General features: G+C 34.6%; 1 protein-coding gene across 1 annotated transcript; it reads left to right on the forward strand.

Annotated features, from left to right (window-relative positions):
* The first annotated feature begins 1,933 nt into the window (after positions 1-1,933).
* On the forward strand, positions 1,934-21,714 carry LOC137004490 (alpha-2-macroglobulin-like). The gene is made up of 34 exons (XM_067364863.1): positions 1,934-2,058; positions 2,556-2,736; positions 2,839-2,995; positions 3,501-3,553; positions 3,645-3,665; positions 3,852-4,017; positions 4,123-4,207; positions 4,424-4,535; positions 4,648-4,768; positions 4,889-4,998; positions 5,091-5,261; positions 5,349-5,582; positions 5,690-5,902; positions 5,990-6,139; positions 6,286-6,411; positions 7,359-7,452; positions 12,792-12,927; positions 13,121-13,346; positions 13,417-13,543; positions 13,621-13,742; positions 13,841-13,892; positions 14,314-14,397; positions 14,479-14,655; positions 14,831-14,906; positions 15,107-15,263; positions 16,844-16,918; positions 17,000-17,162; positions 17,263-17,456; positions 17,548-17,760; positions 17,874-17,992; positions 20,947-21,028; positions 21,112-21,195; positions 21,297-21,402; positions 21,524-21,714. The coding sequence occupies exons 1-34, from the start codon at positions 1,973-1,975 to the stop codon at positions 21,562-21,564; spliced, it is 4,314 nt and encodes a 1,437-aa protein (XP_067220964.1). The 5' UTR covers positions 1,934-1,972; the 3' UTR covers positions 21,565-21,714.
* The last annotated feature ends 1,111 nt before the right edge of the window (positions 21,715-22,825 follow it).

Below are 22,825 nucleotides of genomic sequence, written 5' to 3' on the forward strand. Positions count from 1 at the left end.
TCAGTTAATAGAATTAACTTGATGTAGCAAAATTAATACCACAAACAACTAACCCGTTCGTCCAGCAATCAATTGTTAGTTATTAATTATTTATTAATTTTAAGGAAAAAGTACTTTTCATGGCCACCGAAAAATAATTATTTCTTAGCATGTACAGCATTTGGAGTGTGCAATAAGACCAGGAATCATTCAATTTACTTTGTTGCAAGCAGAGAATCAGAACCAAATATGTATTGTGCACAGGTTTATTAACTAAATCACAAACACAACTAATCTAACAAACACACACACACATACATGGGTATAATGGAAAGTGACAGAATGAAACCGAAAGGGAAATAGGAAATGAAGCTATCAAAAAGAGTTATTCATGAAAATAACCATCAGCTTATTATTTTCAAAGCACGTCATTAAATGTGCGATACTTGCATGGCCTTTGCAGTGGAAGCAGTTTGTGAAGTTCCTGAAGAAGGATTTCAATGAGTTTCAATCGATATCTTCCGCGTTGAATGAAGAAGTTGTGATGAATTTGCATAGTTAATTTGACTCAGTTTGGTTAAGAGAGAGCTCTCTCTCTCTCTATGGGTAAGCACATGGCTGGGTGTAGATCATGCCATCTGATAAGGCTTTTCAGAATGGCAAACAGAAGATGCAGAGAAGAAGGAAGAGCTGATGGTTGCCTGTTCAGTGATGGTAAAGTTGCTTTTTTCTTCCGAGATGGAATGAAGGAATTACAGTGTGACTCTTTTCAGGGGATGTTTCATTACTAAGAGTGGGCCTTAAAAATTATTTGTTAAATGTAACAAATTATTATGTGTCTGATTTGTCTCAGTCGTTACAACATTACCAAGTTCATTTGAAAATCTAGCTTTTTTTTATATTTAGAGTCCCAGGGTTGATTGAGAGTGTGGTTAGGAGGTCCATGTGTCTGAAAAGATTAAATCCCTGATGTAAAGTATTCTTTAATGCCAGAATACATCAGAAACAGGGTCAAAACCAGAAGAGAGATCCAAAATACTAATCTAAAATTTGCAGTGGAGATAAACAGAACAAGGTTCAAAATAATCACTAAACCAATACAGGAATGATTGCTCAGAAAGATGAGTGCAATGAGTATGGAGGCCAGACTTTTTTTTTTTTTTTTCTCCAGAGATAAAGATAATTTAACATTTACTTCAGAAATATTTAATGTTCTGTCTTGAAATATTACATATGAAACCTATGCCACTGAACATCTGTTTAGGACATGAAGTAATTATAGCATATAATCTCAGGTAGCAGCATATTTAATTTTACACAACAGATTTTAGGTGACTTTCAGTAGTCATGTTTAGTCGTATTGTGTAGGCAGTAGACAGAGAACTTACAAATGCAAACAGCAGCTTACAGTATCTCTCCCACTCAGTTTGATGTATTATCAGTTGTCTTGGCCCACTATTTGTCTACACAGAGTTAAAGGTCAGTAGCTGACCATTTCTCTGTAGATGAGGATAAGAGTAGGAGTTTGTTCAGAAGATCTCATGTACACTTATATGTACTTTAAAGAAGATGATTTCTTGGATGTTATTGACTACTAGGAATTGAAGTCCATAACTTCTCATTTGACTGCAAATAAAATTACTATTTAGAATATTTAAATGCTTGAATATTTCAACATGCAACCTTTAAGTTCAACTCTGAATTATGTGGTCAGGAACATTCATAATGAACTGAATGTTTATTCTAATGTGTGCAAGAGTAAAGCTTTTGTATGTCTTTACTTGAACTGAACCCACTTAAACTCACCACAAATGAATTTTTGGACAAAACAACAAACTGCATATGGCACAGGTTTTTGAACTGCATTGCCTACATAGATGAATCATTAATCAGATGATCAATACATAATGTTTGAAGGACCTCCTTTAGCATGAGAGTCCCTTTAAAAGAGACGGTCCAGTTCATCTCATGACCTGGATGATCGCTCCTCATCATGGCTCTGAATTTCAGCTGCTGTTGGAAAGATCTCCTTCTGCTCTCTTTCCTCCTGATCTGTGTTAATGGACAAACATCAAGACCGTAAGTTTTTTTTAAATTTATTTTTTAATTTCTACTGAGGAAGGCCGTTATTCACTATTGTGTTTGTTTGAATAGCAAAATTATTCCAGTAAATTTAATTTAACGTTCTGGTACCAAAATAAATTACTAACAATGAATCTAAGTGTGATCAATTATTAGTATACCATTAGTCATTGTGTAAAATAAGTCTTGATTATTTCTCCTGTATTTATTTAACTGATCTGTTTTGCACAGTAGAGGTTTGCTGATTGAAAGACAACTTAAGATATAAGATCATTCATAATTAATGACAGTGTATTTTTAAGGGCAATATTGTTCTGAATAAACATGAAAAGTAATAAAGTCACCAGACTTCATTACACAGTTTGCTCTTGTATTCACACTTCTCAGTTGATCAATAGCAAATGAACTGTATTGATTTTCACCCCCACTTAATTTTTAAGTGTATCTAACCTATCTATCTCAAACAATATTGTATGATCATTGTCTCTGGACAGATCTTTCATGGTGACGTTTCCTGCAGTGATTGAGTCGGGATCTGAGGCCAAATTCTGTGCAAGTCTTCTCAATCCCAATGAAAGCCTTGTCATGAACATTCATCTGGTTCATGGTGACCAGAGCACTTTACTGCTGCAGGAGAAAGCTGAGGAAGAGTTTCATCGCTGCTTTAACTTCAAGGTCTTCCATTAGCACATTATTATGAACATATAATTACATTTTAGTCATAATGCATCTAATGTTTGTGAAGGCAGGTTGTGAAAACATATTATTTCTCATCAGGCTCCTCTGGTCGAAGCAGAATCAGTGCAGAAAATGAAGGTCGAACTTCAGGGAGAGACTTTCAAGATGACTGAAGAGAGAAAAGTCATGTTCAAGCCTTACCATCCTCTGACCTTTATCCAGACTGATAAACCCATCTATCTTCCAGGACAGACAGGTGAGCTGTGAATGTTTCAAAGGTTAAACTTCAGTAAATAATGCTGGTGTCACTGACATCTAAACCCTGATCACAGCTGATACAACATAAATACATTAAGTAAAGCATGTTAATATCATGCAGTAAGCTGATGTAGCACCATAGGTCAAAAATGACAAATGTTGCACAAACCAGCAGATTGTAAAAGAGTATGAAGTAAACAGTTCAATGGATTTACAAACTTGTAAACAGAAAAGGTGATCAGAAGAAAAGATAAGGAAAGCAGATAAGGATGACTGTCATGTAAATGAACAGCCAAAATATTTTTTCTTGTTGAAAGAAGTGTTGTGTAAATGGTCCCTAAACTCTGTGGCCCCTCCAGGAGTTTGATACTCCTGCTATAGATCATTACATGTGATAATAGTTGTCTGGTATGGTTATGTTCACACACAGTGCGCTCATTTACAGGAGTGAAATACTGACTGTAAGTGTTATTTTTTTTTAAATACACATTTATATTTTACAGTGAACTTCCGAGTTGTTACCATGGATACAAATTTTGCACCCCTTGATCAGCAGGTCTGATGTTTGTTTTCTCTTGCATTGATAAATAGACATTTAATAAATAAACGTGGCTTTTAATCTTTAATTAATATTTGCTCTTTTACAGTATAGTTCAGTGATTCTTGAGGTAAAAACACAAAACCTTCTGTACAGTCACAACTAACACACCTTTTAAATCTTATTAACACTATAGAAAATCTTTTATGTTTGCAATTATTGTATTTTCAGAAGGCTAATTAAACATTTCTTCATTGATAGTCAGGTTATGAGTAGCTGAACTAAATATCTGAACTGTGTCTTTGGTTTTAAACAGGACAGTCAAGGTAACCGGATTGGTCAATGGACAAATGTTTCTTCAACAAGATGGATTTTGCAGCGTTCTTATGAATTAAACCCAGAGGCCCGTCAAGGCATGTACAAACTGAAGGCTTTTATTAGTGACAGGATGATCTCACATGATTTTGAGGTGAAAAAATATGGTAAGTCATAAAAACAAACGATTGCAGTGTTGCATGGGAAGAATTTCAATAATATGTTTGTATATTAATATCTTATTTGACTACTAATAAATTTCTGGCTTCTAGTTTTGCCCAAATTTGAAGTTACTGTAAAAAGCCCAAATAAAGTCAGCATTGAAGAAGAGGAACTGATAATTGAGGTTTGCGGAAAGTGAGTGCTTTATTTTATTTCCTGCATTAAGAGAGCAGTGTGTTCTTTCATTCTTGGCACCATTAAGTTACTTTTATTCAATTGTTTTGCTTCTTCTTCATTTTTTTTTTTTTTTTTTTTAACTCTGGTGTCAGTTAATTACTGTAACCCTCATCCTAATATAGTTGCTGAATTGAACCCTGGGCTGTAGATCAGTTGATTGTATCGTTTTCACAGATACACTTACGGACAGCCTGTACCTGGTAAATCATGGGTGAAAGTGTGTCGTAAAAACTTGTCCTACCAAAGACATCACACCAATCCAGTGTGTTTAGAGGAAACCATTGAGGTGTGTGAATTGAAACACAGAACAAGTAATGTCACATTATCTTTCCTCCATTTATCCAGTTAAACCACTCTTTAGTTAATATGCTATGTTTGTGTTCATTCATTATAATTAGATAAAAAAGACAGGCTGTGCCGTCCATACCTTAAATGCATCAGTCTTTCTGAACGCCACACTAAAGGACAGTCTTCAGAATTCTCTTGCTGTTGAGGCAATGGTTACAGAAGAAGGAACAGGTGAAGGAACTGTTGGATTTGATCTGATCCACGTTACATACATTTCTTGAGTTTCTCATTTTTGACGTTCTACTTTTATTTGAATAAATATTTATTTTGGTGTTTTTTTACTATTTACAGAGATCACCATGACCAAATCTGAATCTGTATCTCTCAATTATGAAATTGGTAAAGTCACATTTACTGACCTGCCCAAAACATATGAACATGGATCAGTTATAGAAGGAAAAGTGAGTCTAAAATCAGTTTGTCTCTGTTTAACACCATTGATATGTACAGAATTATTTCTTAATTTATTCCTTTAAAATCATATTTTCAACAGATCAAACTCTCAAATTTCAAAGGCGCACCTATTCAATACAAAGAGGTTTATCTAATGGAGGGTCACACTTGGTCCCCAAAACTGCTCCTAAATCTCACTACAGACAGTGATGGACTGGCCAGCTTCTCTTTTAATACGTCCAGTCATTCTGAAAGTGATATTAATCTGATTGTAAGAGAGTTTGTATTCACTTAGTTTACTTTTGTGTTCCCTGAAGAGTTCAATTGCATGAGTTATTTTTGATTCTTTGTTATCCAGGCAAGTGTCTATCCAGAGGTCCGTTATTATGGCTACAACACGCCTTACATCTCTGCGGATATAAAACCAGTTCAGCTTCTCCAGCCTGCCGCTCCATACAATCCAACACTAAGTGAACTGATTATAGAGAATACTGAGCAACCATTAAAGTGTGACTCTGAGTTTAAAGCCACCATCAAGTATTATTTTGTTGGAGAGACAATTGAAGACTTCAAAACGGACATTGTCTATATGGTGAGAACATGTGCAGTATGTACATTATTACAGACATGTTTTTGTTTAAAAGTGTTCATTGGCAGCATTAGTCAGTTTGTTATCAGAGTGTCATCTGTCTGTTTCAGGTCTTGTCCAGAGGAGTGATCGTTCATCATGGATATGAGAAGGTTGAAGTGAAATCTTCTAATGGAGTAGCAAGTGGCACAATGTCATTCAAACTGTCTATTAGTGCAGATCTGGCTCCAGTTATGCAGATTCTGGTGTACTGTGTTCTGCCCAGTGAAAATGTTGTTGCTAGTAGCAAAAATTTCGACACTGAAAAGTGTTTCAAAAACACGGTATGTATTGTAGTTTTAGAAATGAGCCTCTTTAAACTGTATTACTGACTCAAATCTAAAATAAACCCTATTGACTGTATGTCACAGGTGTCTCTGCAGTTTTCTCCTGCTAAAGCAGTTCCTGGTGAGAAAAACACTCTCCATCTCTCAGCTCAGCCTGGTTCACTGTGCGGCCTCAGTGCTGTAGATCAGAGCGTCCTGATCCTGAAGTCAGGAGAACGCCTGGATACTGACAAGGTTTAGATGCTTTAAGATTTAGTATTGATTAAATGTGTCTTCATTGTGGGAATGAATCTTATGATAAGAGATTTTTAGTTATTACTGCTATTGAAAATACTTGAATTATTTAGAAATCATACTGATAGTGTGTGAACATGTCACAGATCTTCAACCTGCTGCCAGTGAAATCGGGGTCAGATTATCCTTATAGTGTTGGAGATGATCTGGAGTGTCTGCATGTGAGACCCCGTCGAGCTGTGCCGACAGACAACACCTATGAATCCTTAAAGGTAACAGTTGGATTATTTGTGTGGCAGTGCAGTAGATAATGATTGGGAGAGTATCCCTTATGGAACAAAAATATATGGGAATATATTGCAAAATATAATGCATAATACATTACATAATAGATTTCCATGTATGGGAAACTAGTGCTTATATTTTTCAATATACTGCAATATATGCATTGACCATTTATGGCTATATATTGATACACATGAAACACAGAAATGAAGACAAAATAAGCATTACATGTAATATTCATAAAGTTTAATCTTTTATTGTGTACATATATTACACATACATGTTCCCATATAGATTTGATTGTATGTACACACATTTATACACACTGTAACTCATTCAGTGGTTACAACAGTTTTCTAGTTCCCAGCATGCTTTGCTTCCGACTTTAAATGTAAATGCTAAAATTAAATGTTTTTTCATGTGTTTTGCTCAATATTAATAATGGGGGAGATATACTAGTGTTTAATGTTCTATTATTCTGGAATTTAAAAGTTTTTCTGGTATGTCTGAGTTTTTGGGGTTACCATTGTGCTGAAGAGTAGACCCTGTGGTTAGGTTAATAATTGGCCAGAAACAATTGTTATTGTAATTACTTTATTTAAAAAGTAATGGTTGTGCTTTCTGCAGCACAGTGATAGTTTCTTTGTTAGGCTCATTAGTACATGCTGGTGTTCTTGTACTTTTCTTAACCAGTTTAAAAAACACTAAATGTTTATAATGTAATTAAATACAAGAAATATATTAATTATACATTTCTTCATATATTTGTGTTTATGCTGCATGAGTAAATATATCTGCAGTATATTACACATGCAGTACCATATCTGATCACATATATGTATATGTAAGTAAATGAGTAAGAGTAAGTAAATGCATAAAAACGTCCTCTTGATTATGCTGACAATTAAAAGTAAGTTGAATTTCCATTTAACAGAGAGTGGGATTGAAGATGGCAACAAATTTGGTTGTGCGAGTCCCTCAGTGTCTGTCATACAGAGGCTTGATGTATCACCGATACCATGACATAGGTACATATACTGTTATTGCAATCTAAGCTATGTACTGTAGGTGTTTGTTATGAAATATATATATATATATATATATATATATATATATATATATATATATATATATATATATATATATATATATATATATATATATATATTATATAAATAAAATATGTTCAGTTTGTTTAATTTGTAATTTTAGTTTAATGTTTAATTTGTGTTGTTACAATTTTACAATTATAGTGATGTAGTAGGAATGTTTTTTTTTTTTTTGCGTTTATTAGTTAACTTTAAATCAGTGTTATTATGGGTAACAAAAACTTAACTATATAACTATATAATTGTAAATTAAAATTAATGTATTAATGTTGGCAGTCTTAAAGTCCAAAATTAAAATAGCTGCAAGCAGCGATACAGGGCGAAACAGCAGAAATAGAATGTGTATGAAAAACTGATTTCAGAAGTAAAGGTGGGAATGAACTCAAAATGAATCAAAGTAACAACATTACACACACTTTTATAAAGCTGTACCTGGCAGGAATTAAACCCACAACCTTTAGATCACATGCTTGTTGCTTATCGCTGTGTGCCACTCGGACGACATGTTTTCACCTACACTCTCAGAAAATAAAGTACAAAATTGTACCTTTAGGGGTACAATGGCTTGTCACTGGGGCTGTACCCTCAAGGGTACAAATTTGTACCCTTATGATTTGTACCTTAAGAGACCAGTTTTGTACCTTTATTTAACAGTACAAAAACTGACCAAAATTTGGGACAAAATTGGCTTTGACAGCGTACAATCGTTGACTATAATGAGATGTATATATTTCACACACACACATACATGCTGAATTAAAATCAGAATTTATTAAATCCTTTTCATTTTCACATTTTACAACATTTCATTTTAAACACATTTTTAAACATTCCATATGAGGCCATCTTGCCGGGTGTTAAAAATTAACACTGAAGCAGTGTTAAAGTTAATGAGATAATTGATTGACAATTAGTGGTGACACCTGATGTTAATAAGCAGAATAATTAAAGGAAAGAGAGAAAAAATGTGTTAATTAATGTTTTATTGAACGTTTCATTTCAAGTCACCATGAAAGAGGTCAGCGTTTGCTTTAGTTGGGCTCTTGACTCTTTACCTTTGATTATATGAATTATTTTCTGGCTGCTCAAACTTTGTGTTTATAAAGCACATTTGTTATGGTCAGAGCAAATATGATCTGGTTACCATATAATGATTTTAGTTTAGAGTCAAAATCTCTGGCCGTGTGCTTGATGTGTAGCTTTAGTATTAATGATTGTACTCCTGTGATTTTACTTTTTTTTTTTAAATAATACATTATGCACTGAAGCTTCAGTGTTTAAACACATACAGACATCAAGAATCAGCATCTGATTCTTAAGAACGGTGATGATAAATACAAAATACTGACAAACAGATCAACTCTGAACATCACAAAACAAGCTACTGTCACAACAAAACAACAGCAAAATAAAAGCAAACATGAGTTAGAATAGAGAATAGAGTCAAGAGCCCAACTAAAGGAAATGCTTTTCACCATCATGGTGACTTCATACTAACCTTTCATTAAAACATTAACATCTAAACATCTGTTAATTCTCTTTTGTTGATGTATGACAGAAATATAGGTGCGTTCACGTGGCCTCGTAATTCCTGTAGTTACGAGATTCTAGCTTGTAAAAAGCGTTCATGTCCTCGTAGAGCTCGTAATTACAGCTTGTAAGCTGGGAGTTTTCTGAAAGCTCCCAGATATACCACGTGGCCGCGCTGTACCACCTGACAGCTGTAGATTAATTTAGGCGTTGACAGTGCTGCCATGGAAACGCATAATTCCCAGTTCAAGGACCAAAAGGACGTGAACAGCTCCGAATATAACGTCACGTGTTGTCATTTCAAGATTCCGGTAAATACAAGGTGACGTGAACGCAGCTTAAGATCAAACTGGTTAACAATAAGTGTAATGTTTAATGGCTGGAAGTCAGTTTTAGTTGTGTCTCTCTCTTTTTCTCTTGTTGTTTCTTCAGTGATTCTGCTTATTAACATCAGGTGTCACCACTAATTTTCAAACATCACTCAATCATCAATCAATTATCTCATTAACTTTAACACTGCTTCAGTGTTCAGTTTTTAACACCCGGCAAGATATCATATGGAGTGTTTAAAAATTTGTTTAAAATGAAATGTTGTAAAATGTGAAAATTAAAAGGTTTTAATAAATTCTGATTTTAATTCAGCGTGTGTGTGTGTGTGTGTGTGTGTGTGTGTGTGTGTGTGTGTGTGTGTGTGTGTGTGTGTGTGTGTGTGTGTGAAATATATACATCTCATTATAGTCAACGATTGTACGCTGTCAAATCCAATTTTGTCCCCTTTTTGAAGGGTCAATTTTTGTACTGTTAAATAAAGGTACAAAATTGTCTCCAAAGGTACCAAACTGGTCTCTTAAGGTACAAATCACAAGGGTACAAATTTGTACCTTTGTATCATTGTACCCCTAAAGGTACAATTTTGTACTTTATTTTCTGAGAGTGTACTGCTGGGGTTCAGTGATTCAAGCGAGGATAAACCCAAAATGCAGATTTTGTATATAAATGCAGTGCATGTTATTTTTAATAAGTTCAGATGAGATCATTCTCAGAAAGAGACAATGTCTGGAAAAGAAGCAACTTTTGCACTACTTCTGTGTGAGAATGAGTTAAAAAAAAAAGGGCTTTACTTAGCATATTAACCAAATTTACCAGATTATCACGCTAAACTAACTTAATGCTAATGTAATTTATGGTTTACCTGAAAGATGAAGAGTGACAATAGAAAGAATAGCAACTGGATAGCATGCTAAGCTAACTAGGGTAAGTCAACAAATATAAAATATCCATTCTATCATTTCTGTGTGACTCAGTCCAAAGTTAATCTGATCAGATTTTGGACAAAATTGGACAAAATTTGTTGGTGGAGCAGCGAAGAAAATATTTTTCATTTACTTCAATATGGCGGGCAGGCACACTGAGGGAAAATGACATATGACACATCGTCAGAATCAACATAAATCAGGTAACGAAACGACAGAAATTTGGACAATGTTTTCAAGTTAAAAGCATTTGTGCAAAAATCTCTGGAACACTAGGTGGAGCTGTGCTCAAACTTCTGATGCACCTTCAGGACATGCTGTCGATGATCCCTACCTAATTTTGTGATTATATGTCAAATTATTTAAAAGATATTGCAATTTATGTCAAAATGGCGAACTGATGTTTCATCCGATCGGTTTCCTCGGATTCGGCATGACACAAGGAATCCATAGACACCAAGATCATGATTTTCTGATTTAAAAAATAGCCATTTTTCATATCTCATAACCTGTAGATGGCGCTGTTCCCAAATTTGGCATGGACCATCAGATAATGGTTCCGATGAAACTTACCAATTTTCATTTCGATTGATCAAAGTTTGGCCGATAAAGCCTCTGAACCAATTTTAGATCAACATTGTTAAGTTCACAACATCGTAGCTTTTGAACAAAGATGAATAAAAAAAATCTGTTCAGTCATTTCTGTGCTGATCTGTCCAAAAAGTTAATCTGAGACAATTTTCATAAGAATTGGGCAAAATTTGAAGGAAGAGACATTACAAACTACAAACACGATTGTTATGATGAACTATATGCCTTTCTCCACTGACATTCTGCGTTGTTCAAAGCATTTCTAACTAAGGATTCAGATTGTTAGAAGGCAGCTGTCTGACTTTGAATTTTTTTAAACTTGAATCCTGGACATTTGATATTTAACAAACTTGAAATTTTTTATGGCATACATATGTACTTTGTGGCACTACATATGTATTTTCAAACAGTGTATTTTTTGTTCTGAATTCTTAGACTGCAAATATTCACTTCTTAATATACAGCTTCACGTTTTTAACATGAAGAACTAATTCGAAACACCAAATTCATTGTTCTAAAATTCAAAAAACTTTAAATTTTTATAACATTTTCAATAAGACATCAACATCTAAACTCTGTTAATTCTCAGTGAGAACCTCTGTAGACGTCTGACAGAAATAAAGTTAATCTGGTTAGTAATAAGTGAAGCTGGTAATGCTGTTTTTGGAGTGTTTCAGGAACACTGCAAGAATGTTTCATGAATATCAAACTAACCTTTATATAACATTCTACTAACATTAAGGAAACTAGACATTTTTATGTTCTTGGAATGTTACAAATCAACGTTCCTTGAATTATGAATTTTAAATCAAAATTAAGTTGAAAGAACACTGATAAAGATGAATAATTGAGACTGTAAGTGTAACAAGAAAAAAAAAATATAAATAAATCTTTGTTTGTTAATTTACTTGGATAATTTGAGTAGCTCACTTAATTTGGATTTGTAGCAAAAACATATTTTGTATAATTACATATTGCACGTCATATCCTGAGTAATCTAGACAAGGCTAGACAAACGTGCATTTCCAACATACTATTTAAATAACATTTACTTAAAATATTTACTGCTGGATTTGGCTGATGCAATGAACCCTTTTCACACGGTGAAGACATTGGAGGAAACCATTGAGGTGTGTGATATGAAACACAGTACAAGTAATGGCACATTATCTTCCCTCCATTTATCCAATTAAAATAAGAGAAAAATAGCATTTTTAAGAAGTGAATATTTTGAAAATACAAATGTAGAAAATTATGCCATAATAAAAATTCTGTTTTGTTAAATATCAAATGTCCAGGATTCAAGTTTTAAAAAATTCAAATTCAAAACTATATAAAATGACACTTAATATTCAGTTCTGTTAAATGACACTTGTCTATAATTCAAATTTACACAATTCACATCATTTTGTCATATTTCCAGCTCCATAATACAACAGCCCTTTTAGGGCTTGACCCCTGAATAAAAACTAATAAACTAAAACTAGAAAACTATGACAACGCTAAAATAAATCTGTATATCAAAATAAAATAATGTGTATTAAAATGATGATCTGCATTCTGTTTGATGTTAACTTATGACTGTATATACTACACTGTAAAAAATCGAAAATTGAGAACTTAAAAGTTTAAGGCAACAAACTTCAGCAGATTTCTGAGTTTTCTCAACTTGTTTTTGTAGGAGATTTTTGAGTTTTCTCAACTTTTTGTTGCATAAACTGAATACAAGAAGTTGAGAACTAAAAAATCTGCTGATGTTTGTTGCCTTAAACTTTTAAGTTCTCAACTTTTGATTGTTTACAGTGTAGAATTAGATATTTTGACATGCTGTTCACATACAGTACATATCACTTAAAATGACAAAATAACACTTTTTTTTCCCAGTGATGTATCGTCAACATGTTCCAGTAGCAGTGATGTCACAAATTGGTGATTTTGGTAACACCGACAGAGATTCTCCAGCAAAGACGATTCGGACCATCTTTCCAGAAACGTGGATCTGGCAACTTGCTGAAGTGGGGTGTGTGAAGCATCATCAGTACATTTACCATCATATTTATCTTATTACTTATCTTTAATACATCATCTCCCCTCACACCCACAGGACAGAAAATACCTTGCTTACTTTGCAGATTCTGTGTGTGCTGAATGTTATTACAAGAAAAATGCCTGAGTCAGAATCAGATACACCTATTGTTGTAATTCCTCCACAGGGACTCTGGATCAGTTCAGGTTCCTGTCACGGTTCCTGACACCATCACCTCATGGGAGACGGAGGCCTTCTGTCTGTCCTCTGAAGGTCTGGGTCTGGCTCCTCCTGCTCAGCTGACAGTTTTCCAGCCCTTCTTCCTGGAGCTCTCTCTGCCTTACTCCATCATCCGTGGGGAGATCTTTGAGCTGAAGGCCACTGTCTTCAACTATCTGTCCAAGTGCATCATGGTGAGATTTCACACTCAGTCTGATCAAATCATATCAAATATGCCACTAATCATGTGTGGTTGATTGACAGGTTAAAGTGACTCCAGCTCCTTCCTCAGACTACACTCTCAAAGCCTCCTCTGATGATCAGTATTCATCCTGTCTATGTGCTAATGGAAGAAAAACCTTCAAATGGATCGTCACTCCTTCTGTTCTTGGTGAGTTTTCCAGTCTGAATCATTGTTTCTCAGTGTTTGTGTCTGTTGTATCTTCACATACATGTCTTGTGTTGTAGGAGTCTTGAATATTACAGTCAGTGCAGAGGCAGAGGCGTCCCAGACTGTGTGTGACAATGAGATTGTGAGCGTCCCAGAGAGAGGACGCATTGACACGGTCACACGAAGTCTGCTTGTACAGGTCAGCGCACGTCAAACAGATTTCAGACATCATTTATCCGTGATCCTAATGCTGCTCATATCAGTATGATGAGTTGATGTGATTGTTTTATGCTGCAGGCTGAAGGAACTGAAAAGACAGAGACTCACAGCTGGTTACTATGTCCAAATGGTTTGTCTGCAAATATTTCATCAATTTTGGTGTACAAGCACTGATGATGAAGGAACCCTTTTTGGGGGTTTTCTGACTCATCAATATGTTTGTCATACAGTCTGTAAAGACTAATTGGCTCTTTATATTCTAAACACAAACTCCAACTTTATTAAAATTAGTACACATTGCATATTGCACATTTTGAGTACACACCAAATTTGAGTACAAGTAGAGGGAGCTAAAATATACAGTATCCAAACTATTCTCTGCTGAATTGTGGCTATTTTCTCCCATTTTCCAAAGTGCGTGAATCTCAATAACTCCTGCTTGTGATTATATTATTATTATTATTGGGACTGCACAGATGATATTAGAATGTTAATTATAAAGTGTTACTCAGCTGATCACTGATGTGTGTTTCTGTCTCTCTGGTTCATAGGAGACAGTCTCTCAGAGGAAGTGGATCTGACTCTTCCTAAAGATGTGATAGAGGGATCAGCCAGATCCACTGTTTCAGTCATTGGTAACATTTACAAATACAAGCAGAAATTAGGAGATTGGGTTTGGAATATAAAATGTATTTTAACTTGTGTATGGTTTATAGGAGACATATTGGGTCGGGCACTGAGGAATCTTCACGGATTATTACAGATGCCGTATGGCTGTGGAGAACAAAACATGGCTGTTCTTTCTCCCAATATTTACATTCTACAGTATCTGGAGAACACGGAGCAGCTCACCTCAGCCATCCGAGAGAGAGCCACCGGCTTCCTGAAGAGCGGTGAGAGACATAAATCATGTCAAGAAAATACTAAGAATAAGAAAATACTGAGATGGTTTATCAAACTACACATTTTTCAACACACCTGAATGTCATTCAGTAAAGCTGAATCATCAGACACATTGAGTAAACCCAAACAAGCTGTTGAAGTGTTAACCATTATCACACTAAACAGGATACCAGAGACAAATGAACTACAAGCATTTTGATGGATCATACAGCACATTTGGTTCTGGTGATGGGAATACATGGTAAATATATTTTCACTATTACTTTTGTTAATCAGAAATAATATCAAGGTAATCTACAATAATAAACCTGAGAGGATGGTACAAAAAACACATTTTAAAAATGTGTCTCTAAATTCAATTATTTGTTTTGTGATTGATGATGATTGGAATTCATTGAAACACCTGATGACATTTTTTAATTATATCTTCCACGCCACCAGGTTGACTGCTTTTGTCCTGAGGTCTTTTGGCAGAGCACAGAAATACATATTTATTGATCCACAAATTATTCAGAGTGCAAAGGAATGGTTAATAAACAGACGGGATTCAGACGGCTGTTTTCTCCAACAGGGAAGTCTGTTCAACAACAGAATGAAGGTCTGTCAACTTCTATCTTTGTATCTCTCTCTCTCTGTCTATCCAGAACACCATAGCAACCACCTAGAAATGGCCTGGTAACTGTTTAGAAAACTAAAAAAAAATATTATTATTATTTTTTTTTTTTGTAAAATATTTAGACTCTCTCAAGCCAACATCAAGTTTGTCGAGTCAAGTCAAGTCACCTTCATTTATATAGCGCTTTTTACAATGCAGATTGTGTCAAAGCAGCTTTACATTGATAATTGGTATATAATTTTTCCTTTTAAAGAATAGTGTCAATGCAGGCAGATCAAAGCACTGTTGAATAAATGTCAAGGATACTGTTGAATATCAAATGTCAAGTCGAATTAAATTAAATTAGGGCTGCACGATTAATCATATTTTATCACGATAACGATATCTACTTCTCTCAATTGATTTTAAATAATCCTCACGATATTGGCCCGCTCTATGAAAATGAACATAATTTGGAAATATTGGAAGTAATATTAGGAATTTGGCTGTTTTATCTTTTGAAGTTCCTAAAGGTTTTACCAGTTTTCATAGTTGTTCAGCTAGAAATTATTTTTCTTTGCTTTACGAATTTGCCAGGCAATTTGAATCTGGTATTTCTTATTGCAAACGAATTGTGTTGCTTTAAAATGTAATGTGAATACATGTTACAAAGCGCTCACCAAAACCATGTTTTGTATTGATTTACCATCTAACGAAGTTATCATAGTTGGTTAAATTTAAATCTTTGTGCCACCTACAGGCCTTTTGGGTGAAGTGTAGGTTGGTAAAGATACTGTCTAGATAAACTTTCCTTTAAACGGTTAGTTCACCCCAAAATTTTAATTCTGTCATTAATTACTCACCCTCATGTCGTTCCACACCTGTAAGACCTTCGTTTATCTTCAGAACACAAATTAAAATAAATTAGTGATGCCTCTGTTGACAGCAAGATCATTAACACTTTCAGATGCTCAGAAAAGTACTAAAAACATATTTAAAACAGCTCAGGTGAGTACAGTTGTTCAACCTTAATATTATAAATCAACGAGAATACATGATGTGCACCAAAAAACAATATAATAACTTTTCAACATTATGATGGTCAAATTCAAAACACTGCTTTGAAGCTTTATGAGTCTTTTGTTTTGAATCAGGGGTTCGAATCGCATATCAAACTGCCAAAGTCACATGAACTATTGGATTTTTCTAAACTCTTATGACTTAATGAAGCCTCGTTTACTGAAATCACGTGACTTTGGTGCTCCGAACCACTAACTCGAAACAAAAGATTAGTAAATCTTTGAAGAAGTGTTTTGAAATCGGCCATCCCTTGATATTTTTGAAAAGTCGTTATTTTGCAGCACAAAAAGTATTCTTATCGCTTTATAATATTAAGGTAGAACCACTGTAGTCACATTTTTTAATCTTAAAAGCATCTTAATTTGTGTTCCGAAGATGAATGAAGGACTTAAGGGTGTAGAACGACATGAGGGTGAGTAATAAATGACATAATTTTCATTTTTGGGTGAACTAACTCTTTAGTTTGAGTGCTTTATTTATCCTTTATTTCTCGTATATTCCAGGGTGGAGTGAATGATAATGTGACCATGACTGCCTACATTACTGCATCATTGCTTGAACTGGAAACTCCAGTCACTGTAAGTTCATCTACAGGAAACACAATATAAACTCATAGAAAAATGACACTCACAGCGTCTGTTTCTCTGTTTTTGTCACAGGATCCTGTCGTCAGTAAAGCTTTGTCATGCTTGAGGTCCGTCATTGAGGATGTCAAAAACATTTACACCACTGCTCTGCTCACCTACACTTTCAGTCTGGCTAGAGACACGGACACTCGACAGCAGCTTTTCAAGAAACTGGAGGATGTTGCTATTTCAGACGGTAAGAGGTTTGTTTCTGATGACTTTCTGTCATCATTTATGACAGTACTATTGTTTTTTGTCATGCTCATTGAGTTACTCTTGTGTCTTTTGTCATTAAGGGTCTCTTCTCCACTGGTCTCAGTCTGCATCTGCTGATGACTCTGATTCTCTGGCAGTGGAGATCAGCTCATATGTGCTGCTAGCTGTTCTCACTGCAGATTCAGTCACTACAGCTGATCTGGGCTATGCTAACAGGATTGTCAGCTGGCTTGTGAAGCAGCAGAATGCCTATGGAGGATTCTCCTCCACACAGGTTACTCAAACTACTCTAATAAAACACAGTATTGTTGAATGTGCTGGTGTGAATGAGTAAAAGTGACATTACTGAACTCATTATTTCCCAGGACACAGTGGTGGCTCTTCAGGCTCTGTCTTTGTACGCCACCAAAGTGTTCAGCTCTGACGGCTCCAGCACAGTGACTGTACAGTCAGCAGGAGACTCTCACCACTTTGAGGTCAATCAGGACAACAAGTTACTGTACCAGGAGAAGCAGCTGCAGAACGTTCCAGCCAAATACAGCATTGAAGTGAAGGGCTCGACCTGTGTGTCTGTGCAGGTCTGTAGTGTTCAGCTTCATTTACTCACACTCACTTTCTCTCTTGACATTTTATGGTTATTGTGCTGTGAGATGATTTATGAATGTGTTTTTGTTTGTGTTGAATCTCTCAGATGGCTCAGTTCTACAACATTCCCACTCCTGCTGAAGCTAAAACATTGAGCATTGAAGCTAAGATTGAGGGAGATTGCAAATCATTGGGACAAAATTTCATTTTGAACTTCACTGTCAAGTAAGAAAATTTGTATTCCAGTCAAAAGATTGCATGATTATGACTTAACTTTAACTGGTAACACTTTAGAATACTGATCTTTCATTAATTAATATCTACACAGGAACAAATGAGTAATGCATTATTAACACATTAATGAGTAATGCATTATTAACAATGCATTATTTAATTCTAAAGTGAAGATCATCATATTACCAAATCCTTCAGAAGGAATTACTAATTATTTGGATCAGTATTCTACAGTGAGAAACATGATAACTCTCTAGTAACTACTGAAGTCATTGTAAATTTTTTAGGTTTAAGTAATGATGCATTATGCATCATTCATGTTAATTATGAACCTGTATCTAGTAGTTCTTAGTAGTTTTCTGGGAGGAATGAAAAAACAGTAGTTACTGATTAGCTAATAGTGAACTACCACCTTCAACTGAGCACTATTACTTACTAATTCAGTTTCTTGTTACACTGTTAGACCTTGCTGTAGAAAAACGGCCAAATTCTGAGAGTAAAAAAACATTTTCCATTAAAAGAATAATATACTGTAGAAAACAATCCATTCTGGGTAATATTTGTCATTTTCGAGAAAGTAGCCTACAGGTATATACTGTGAGTTAACATTGCTCAAAGTCGACACTCACAGGCTGTGTTCTAAATCACACCCTATATCCTCATTCACTATTCCCTACATTAGTTCATTAATATAGTCCACTTGACTGAGTGAATAAAAAGAAGTCAGTGAATTCAGACACTGATGAACACCTGATTAGCAGAGTCACTGAAGTACAGAGAAACAAGACCGGAAAAATGAGACGAGCAGAAACACAAGAACTACAACTGACTTCAGCCACACTGAGTGTGAAACCAGTTCACAAACCAGTTTGACATTATTTCTTTCATACGTGTACAGAAGTTCTTGTTGAGAATGAGCAGATTTGGATGTTGATGTTTTATTGAAAATAAAAATGTATTGAAGTTTGCAGTCACCATCGTGGTGACTAGTGTCTGCTTTAGTTGGGCTCTTGACTCTTTTACATTAGCTTTCTCTGGCTGCTGTAACTGAGTGTTTATAAAACACATTTGTTATGGCAGGAAAAAACCAACATGAAATTGATCAGGTGTTTTTCCTGTAATCATCTTGGACTTGATTAGTTCACTGATCTATTTCTGTGTTTAGTCTTTGAATAAATGGGTATTTTATCTTTATTGATTATATCTGTGATTCAACAGCATAAGAGCCAGCAATCAATTATTTAGGAGAATATATAAGTCTTACAATGCACAAAATATTTCTAGCTTCTGCATATCTTGCACAGCAGAGACATCAACAATCAGAATATGAATCTCAACAGTGGTGACATCCAAACGTTTAATGTTGCAATGCATGCTGGATGCCAGCATAGTACAAAACTCCCAGCATGCACTGCAGCATGAATACATTATACAGCTGAATGATCCTTTTTTATTGCCACCATTGTTGAGATTGATGTGCTGATTTTTTGATATCTGTGTGTGTCTAAATAACGCTACAGCTGTTTTTTGTTCATGGTGTGTAAAAGTAAACTCGTTTTAGCTGATTGTTCTTGGAGCTTTTGCAGTTTCACAGTGATAATACATTTTTTTACTCTGTTAATAATGTAATAAAACAAAGAGACTATTTGATTATTATGTCTTCACCAATACATAACTACCAACACTCAATAACTTTTCCTCCACATTTGTTTTTGCCATAACAAATATGACTTGCAAAAGTAGTTTAAGCAGCCAGAAGAAAAAAAGAAAAAAAATTATGTATAAAAAATCATGGGTAAAGAGCTCAACTAAAGCAAACGCTGATCTCCTCGATGGTAACATCAAACCAAACATTTTCAACAAAACATCAGCATCTAATCTTTTGTTGATTCTCAATAAGATCTTCTGTAGAAATAAAGTTAAACTGGTAGAAATAAGTGTAATAATATGTAATGGCTGGAAGACAGTAGTAGTTCTGCTCGTAGTTGTAGTTTCTGCTCATATTTATTCTGTTCTTGTTCCTCTTTTCAGTGGTTCTGCTTGTTAACAGCAGGTGTTCATCATTAATGCTCAATCATCACTTAAATATTAACTTAATTATCTCACTGCAACACAGCGTCAATGTTTCTTTTACTCTGTAGTGGACACTTGAGGATGTTCCTGTGGGTTTAAAAGGGTTAAAGGTGTGAGCATAAAAAGTCACACCCACAAAATGCCCACAAAAAATTTCTGGGTCACCATTGTGCTGAAGAGTAGAGCCTGTGCTTAAGTTCAGGAGAAGATCGAGAGATGTTGTTGTTATTTAACTCTAACAAAATAAGTTCATCGTAATAATATTCTCATGTTATTTACATACAATAAAAATTAGTTTGTAAATTTAAATAGCAGTCAGACAATTTGAGGCAGTTGGTTTCTGTAATTGAAATGAGGTAACACATGTTTGAATTTAGTTCATGGTATCCTTACAGTAACAAACTGTAGATTACAGTAAATAACTGTACAATCAAAAGTAAATCACTGGCAGCAGTGTTGCCTGTATTTTACTGTAAAAAAGCCCGGCAAGGTCTAACAGTGTAGTTAATAGTAGTTACTAGAGTGTTAATAATACATTACTCACTTGTTCCTGTATAGTTATTAATTAATGAAGGATCAGTATTCTAAAGTGTTACCCGTTAACTAACAAATAAAAATTTACTGAATATTTTTAACATCTTAACACAAAAGCAATATAAACTGAAATGACATATCTCAGAAATTAAAACTGCAACAATAAACACTAACTTGAAAAACAAGATTTTTTTTTTTTATCATTGAAATATTAGTAATTTGAGTGATAAAAACTCTGCATGCGTCTTGTTAATTATACTGGCTTTTGTTCTCGCTTATTTGTAAATTTACCGTATGAGGAATTTAAGAACCATACCTTTTCATTTGCTCTTTTCCAGATATGATGGTCTGCAGGAAAGAACTAACATGGTCATTGTGGATATTAAACTCTTATCTGGATTCACAGCTGATACATCAATGGTGCGTTTGAGTGATTCATCACAAAATTTATAACATTCCCAGAGTTCACTATTTAGAAATTAACCAGCACTTTTTCTCCACAGCTTGGAACTTCTTCTGTAACAGACTCATTACTTGTGGAACGAGTCGATTCTAAAGATGATCATGTCATTGTTTATTTGAAGGAGGTGAGAGAACAGCAACATTCATATGATTTTATGTCATTAGGTCGATTCAAAAACACTTTATTCATAATGTCCATGACTGATGAGTTTGTTTCCTCCTGCAGATCCCACAAAACATTCCAATGAATTACCAGCTACAAATGAAACAGGTTCTTCCAGTGAAGAATCTCAAGCCAGCTGTGGTCAAAGTGTACGATTACTACCAAACAAGTAAGATTTAATATGCCAGTGTTGAATGTTTTGATCATGTGATGCACAGTGTTTTTTCAGATTTATTCCATGTACAGGTTTCTATTGTTGTATGAATGTGAACATCTTTCTTTTCCTTCAGGTGATCAGTCAGAAGCCGAGTACTCCTTCCACTGTGAATGAAGCTGCTGAAGTGTGTCGCCTTGTAGTTCAGCTTGGATAAAGATGTTTGAACACTAATGTTTAATATTATAATGTTTATTCTTTATCCTGGACAAAATTATTTTCAATTCATCATTTCCAATCCTTGACTATTCAATTCATAATGCATATGCTTAATAAAAGTGATGAAAACACATTATGGTTGAATCGTTGAATGTGTAGCATTTACATGCTATGGCAACATTTTGAGAATCAGATGAGATTATTACTATATATCTTGTGATTTAAAAAAAAAAAAACTTACCTCAGCTCAGTTTTTTTATCTTGTCTTGACACACTATAATAGGACAATTTATATTCATTGTAGGTCCTTGTGCTCTAGAATATATATTTTTGTCCTTCATTATTAACTGAACAGCATCAACTAACAACCGAATTATTATAAAATATGAACAAATATCAATAACAAATCACTTTACCCAAAGTCACTGAGAGGCAGAGGTGGAGATTCCAGGGGTCAGAAAGTAAAAGTCCTGCCATATTTTTATTCCGCCCACTGAAGCATTAATGAGATAAATAAGTGATTAATTGAGTGATGATTGAGCATTATTGAAGACACCTGATGATAACAAGCAGAATCACCAAAGGAGAAAATCACTATTTTTAAGTTACCATCATCGAGGTCAGGGTTTGTTTTAGTTGAGCTCTTGATCCTTGACTTTTTAATATTAGATTTTGTTTGGGCAATTTTAACTGCATTAAAACCAAACAGACAAGCAAAGTTAAAAGATGATAAGGTGTTGTTGGTTATGTTTTTTCAAAATCATTATTTGATCTGAATCACTGAACTCATTTAGAGCCCAATCTTTGAGTCAGATTTACATTATTGATTACAGCAGAACTGTGATTCTACAGCTAAAGATCAGCTTTTACAATACTTTTTTTGTTTTAAGAGTTCGGATTTAAAAAAAAAAAGAAAAAGCAGAGCTCATTTAAACACACAGACATCAAGAATCATCCTGTGAATCTCAACAGTGGTGACCATCATAAAGCATGTTGCAGTGCATTCTGGGAGCCACCAATCAAAATTCATCCATGGCTCCCATCATGCATTGCTGCATGAATAAATTATGAGCTTAATTGTTTTAGTAATTTCATTTATTCTCACTATTAAAATTTTGCTGTTTTTCTGTAACTTTTTAGTAGCTTGTTTTCTAATGTTCAGAGTTGATCTGTTGATCAGAATATGTTGCTTGTCACCGTCATTGAGATTCACAGGCTG

The sequence above is a fragment of the Chanodichthys erythropterus genome, chromosome 17, assembly GCF_024489055.1.
Source record: "Chanodichthys erythropterus isolate Z2021 chromosome 17, ASM2448905v1, whole genome shotgun sequence".
NCBI lineage: Eukaryota > Metazoa > Chordata > Actinopteri > Cypriniformes > Xenocyprididae > Chanodichthys > Chanodichthys erythropterus.

Excerpts from the sequence above, each read along its gene's own strand:
- LOC137004490 (XM_067364863.1), top strand. The coding sequence starts at position 1,973 with ATGGCTCTGAATTTCAGCTGCTGTTGGAAAGATCTCCTTCTGCTCTCT. Across the intron at positions 13,347-13,416 it reads ATCTGTCCAAGTGCATCATG|GTTAAAGTGACTCCAGCTCC; the intron begins GTGAGATTTCAC and ends GTTGATTGACAG. Across the intron at positions 14,398-14,478 it reads ATCCACTGTTTCAGTCATTG|GAGACATATTGGGTCGGGCA; the intron begins GTAACATTTACA and ends TATGGTTTATAG.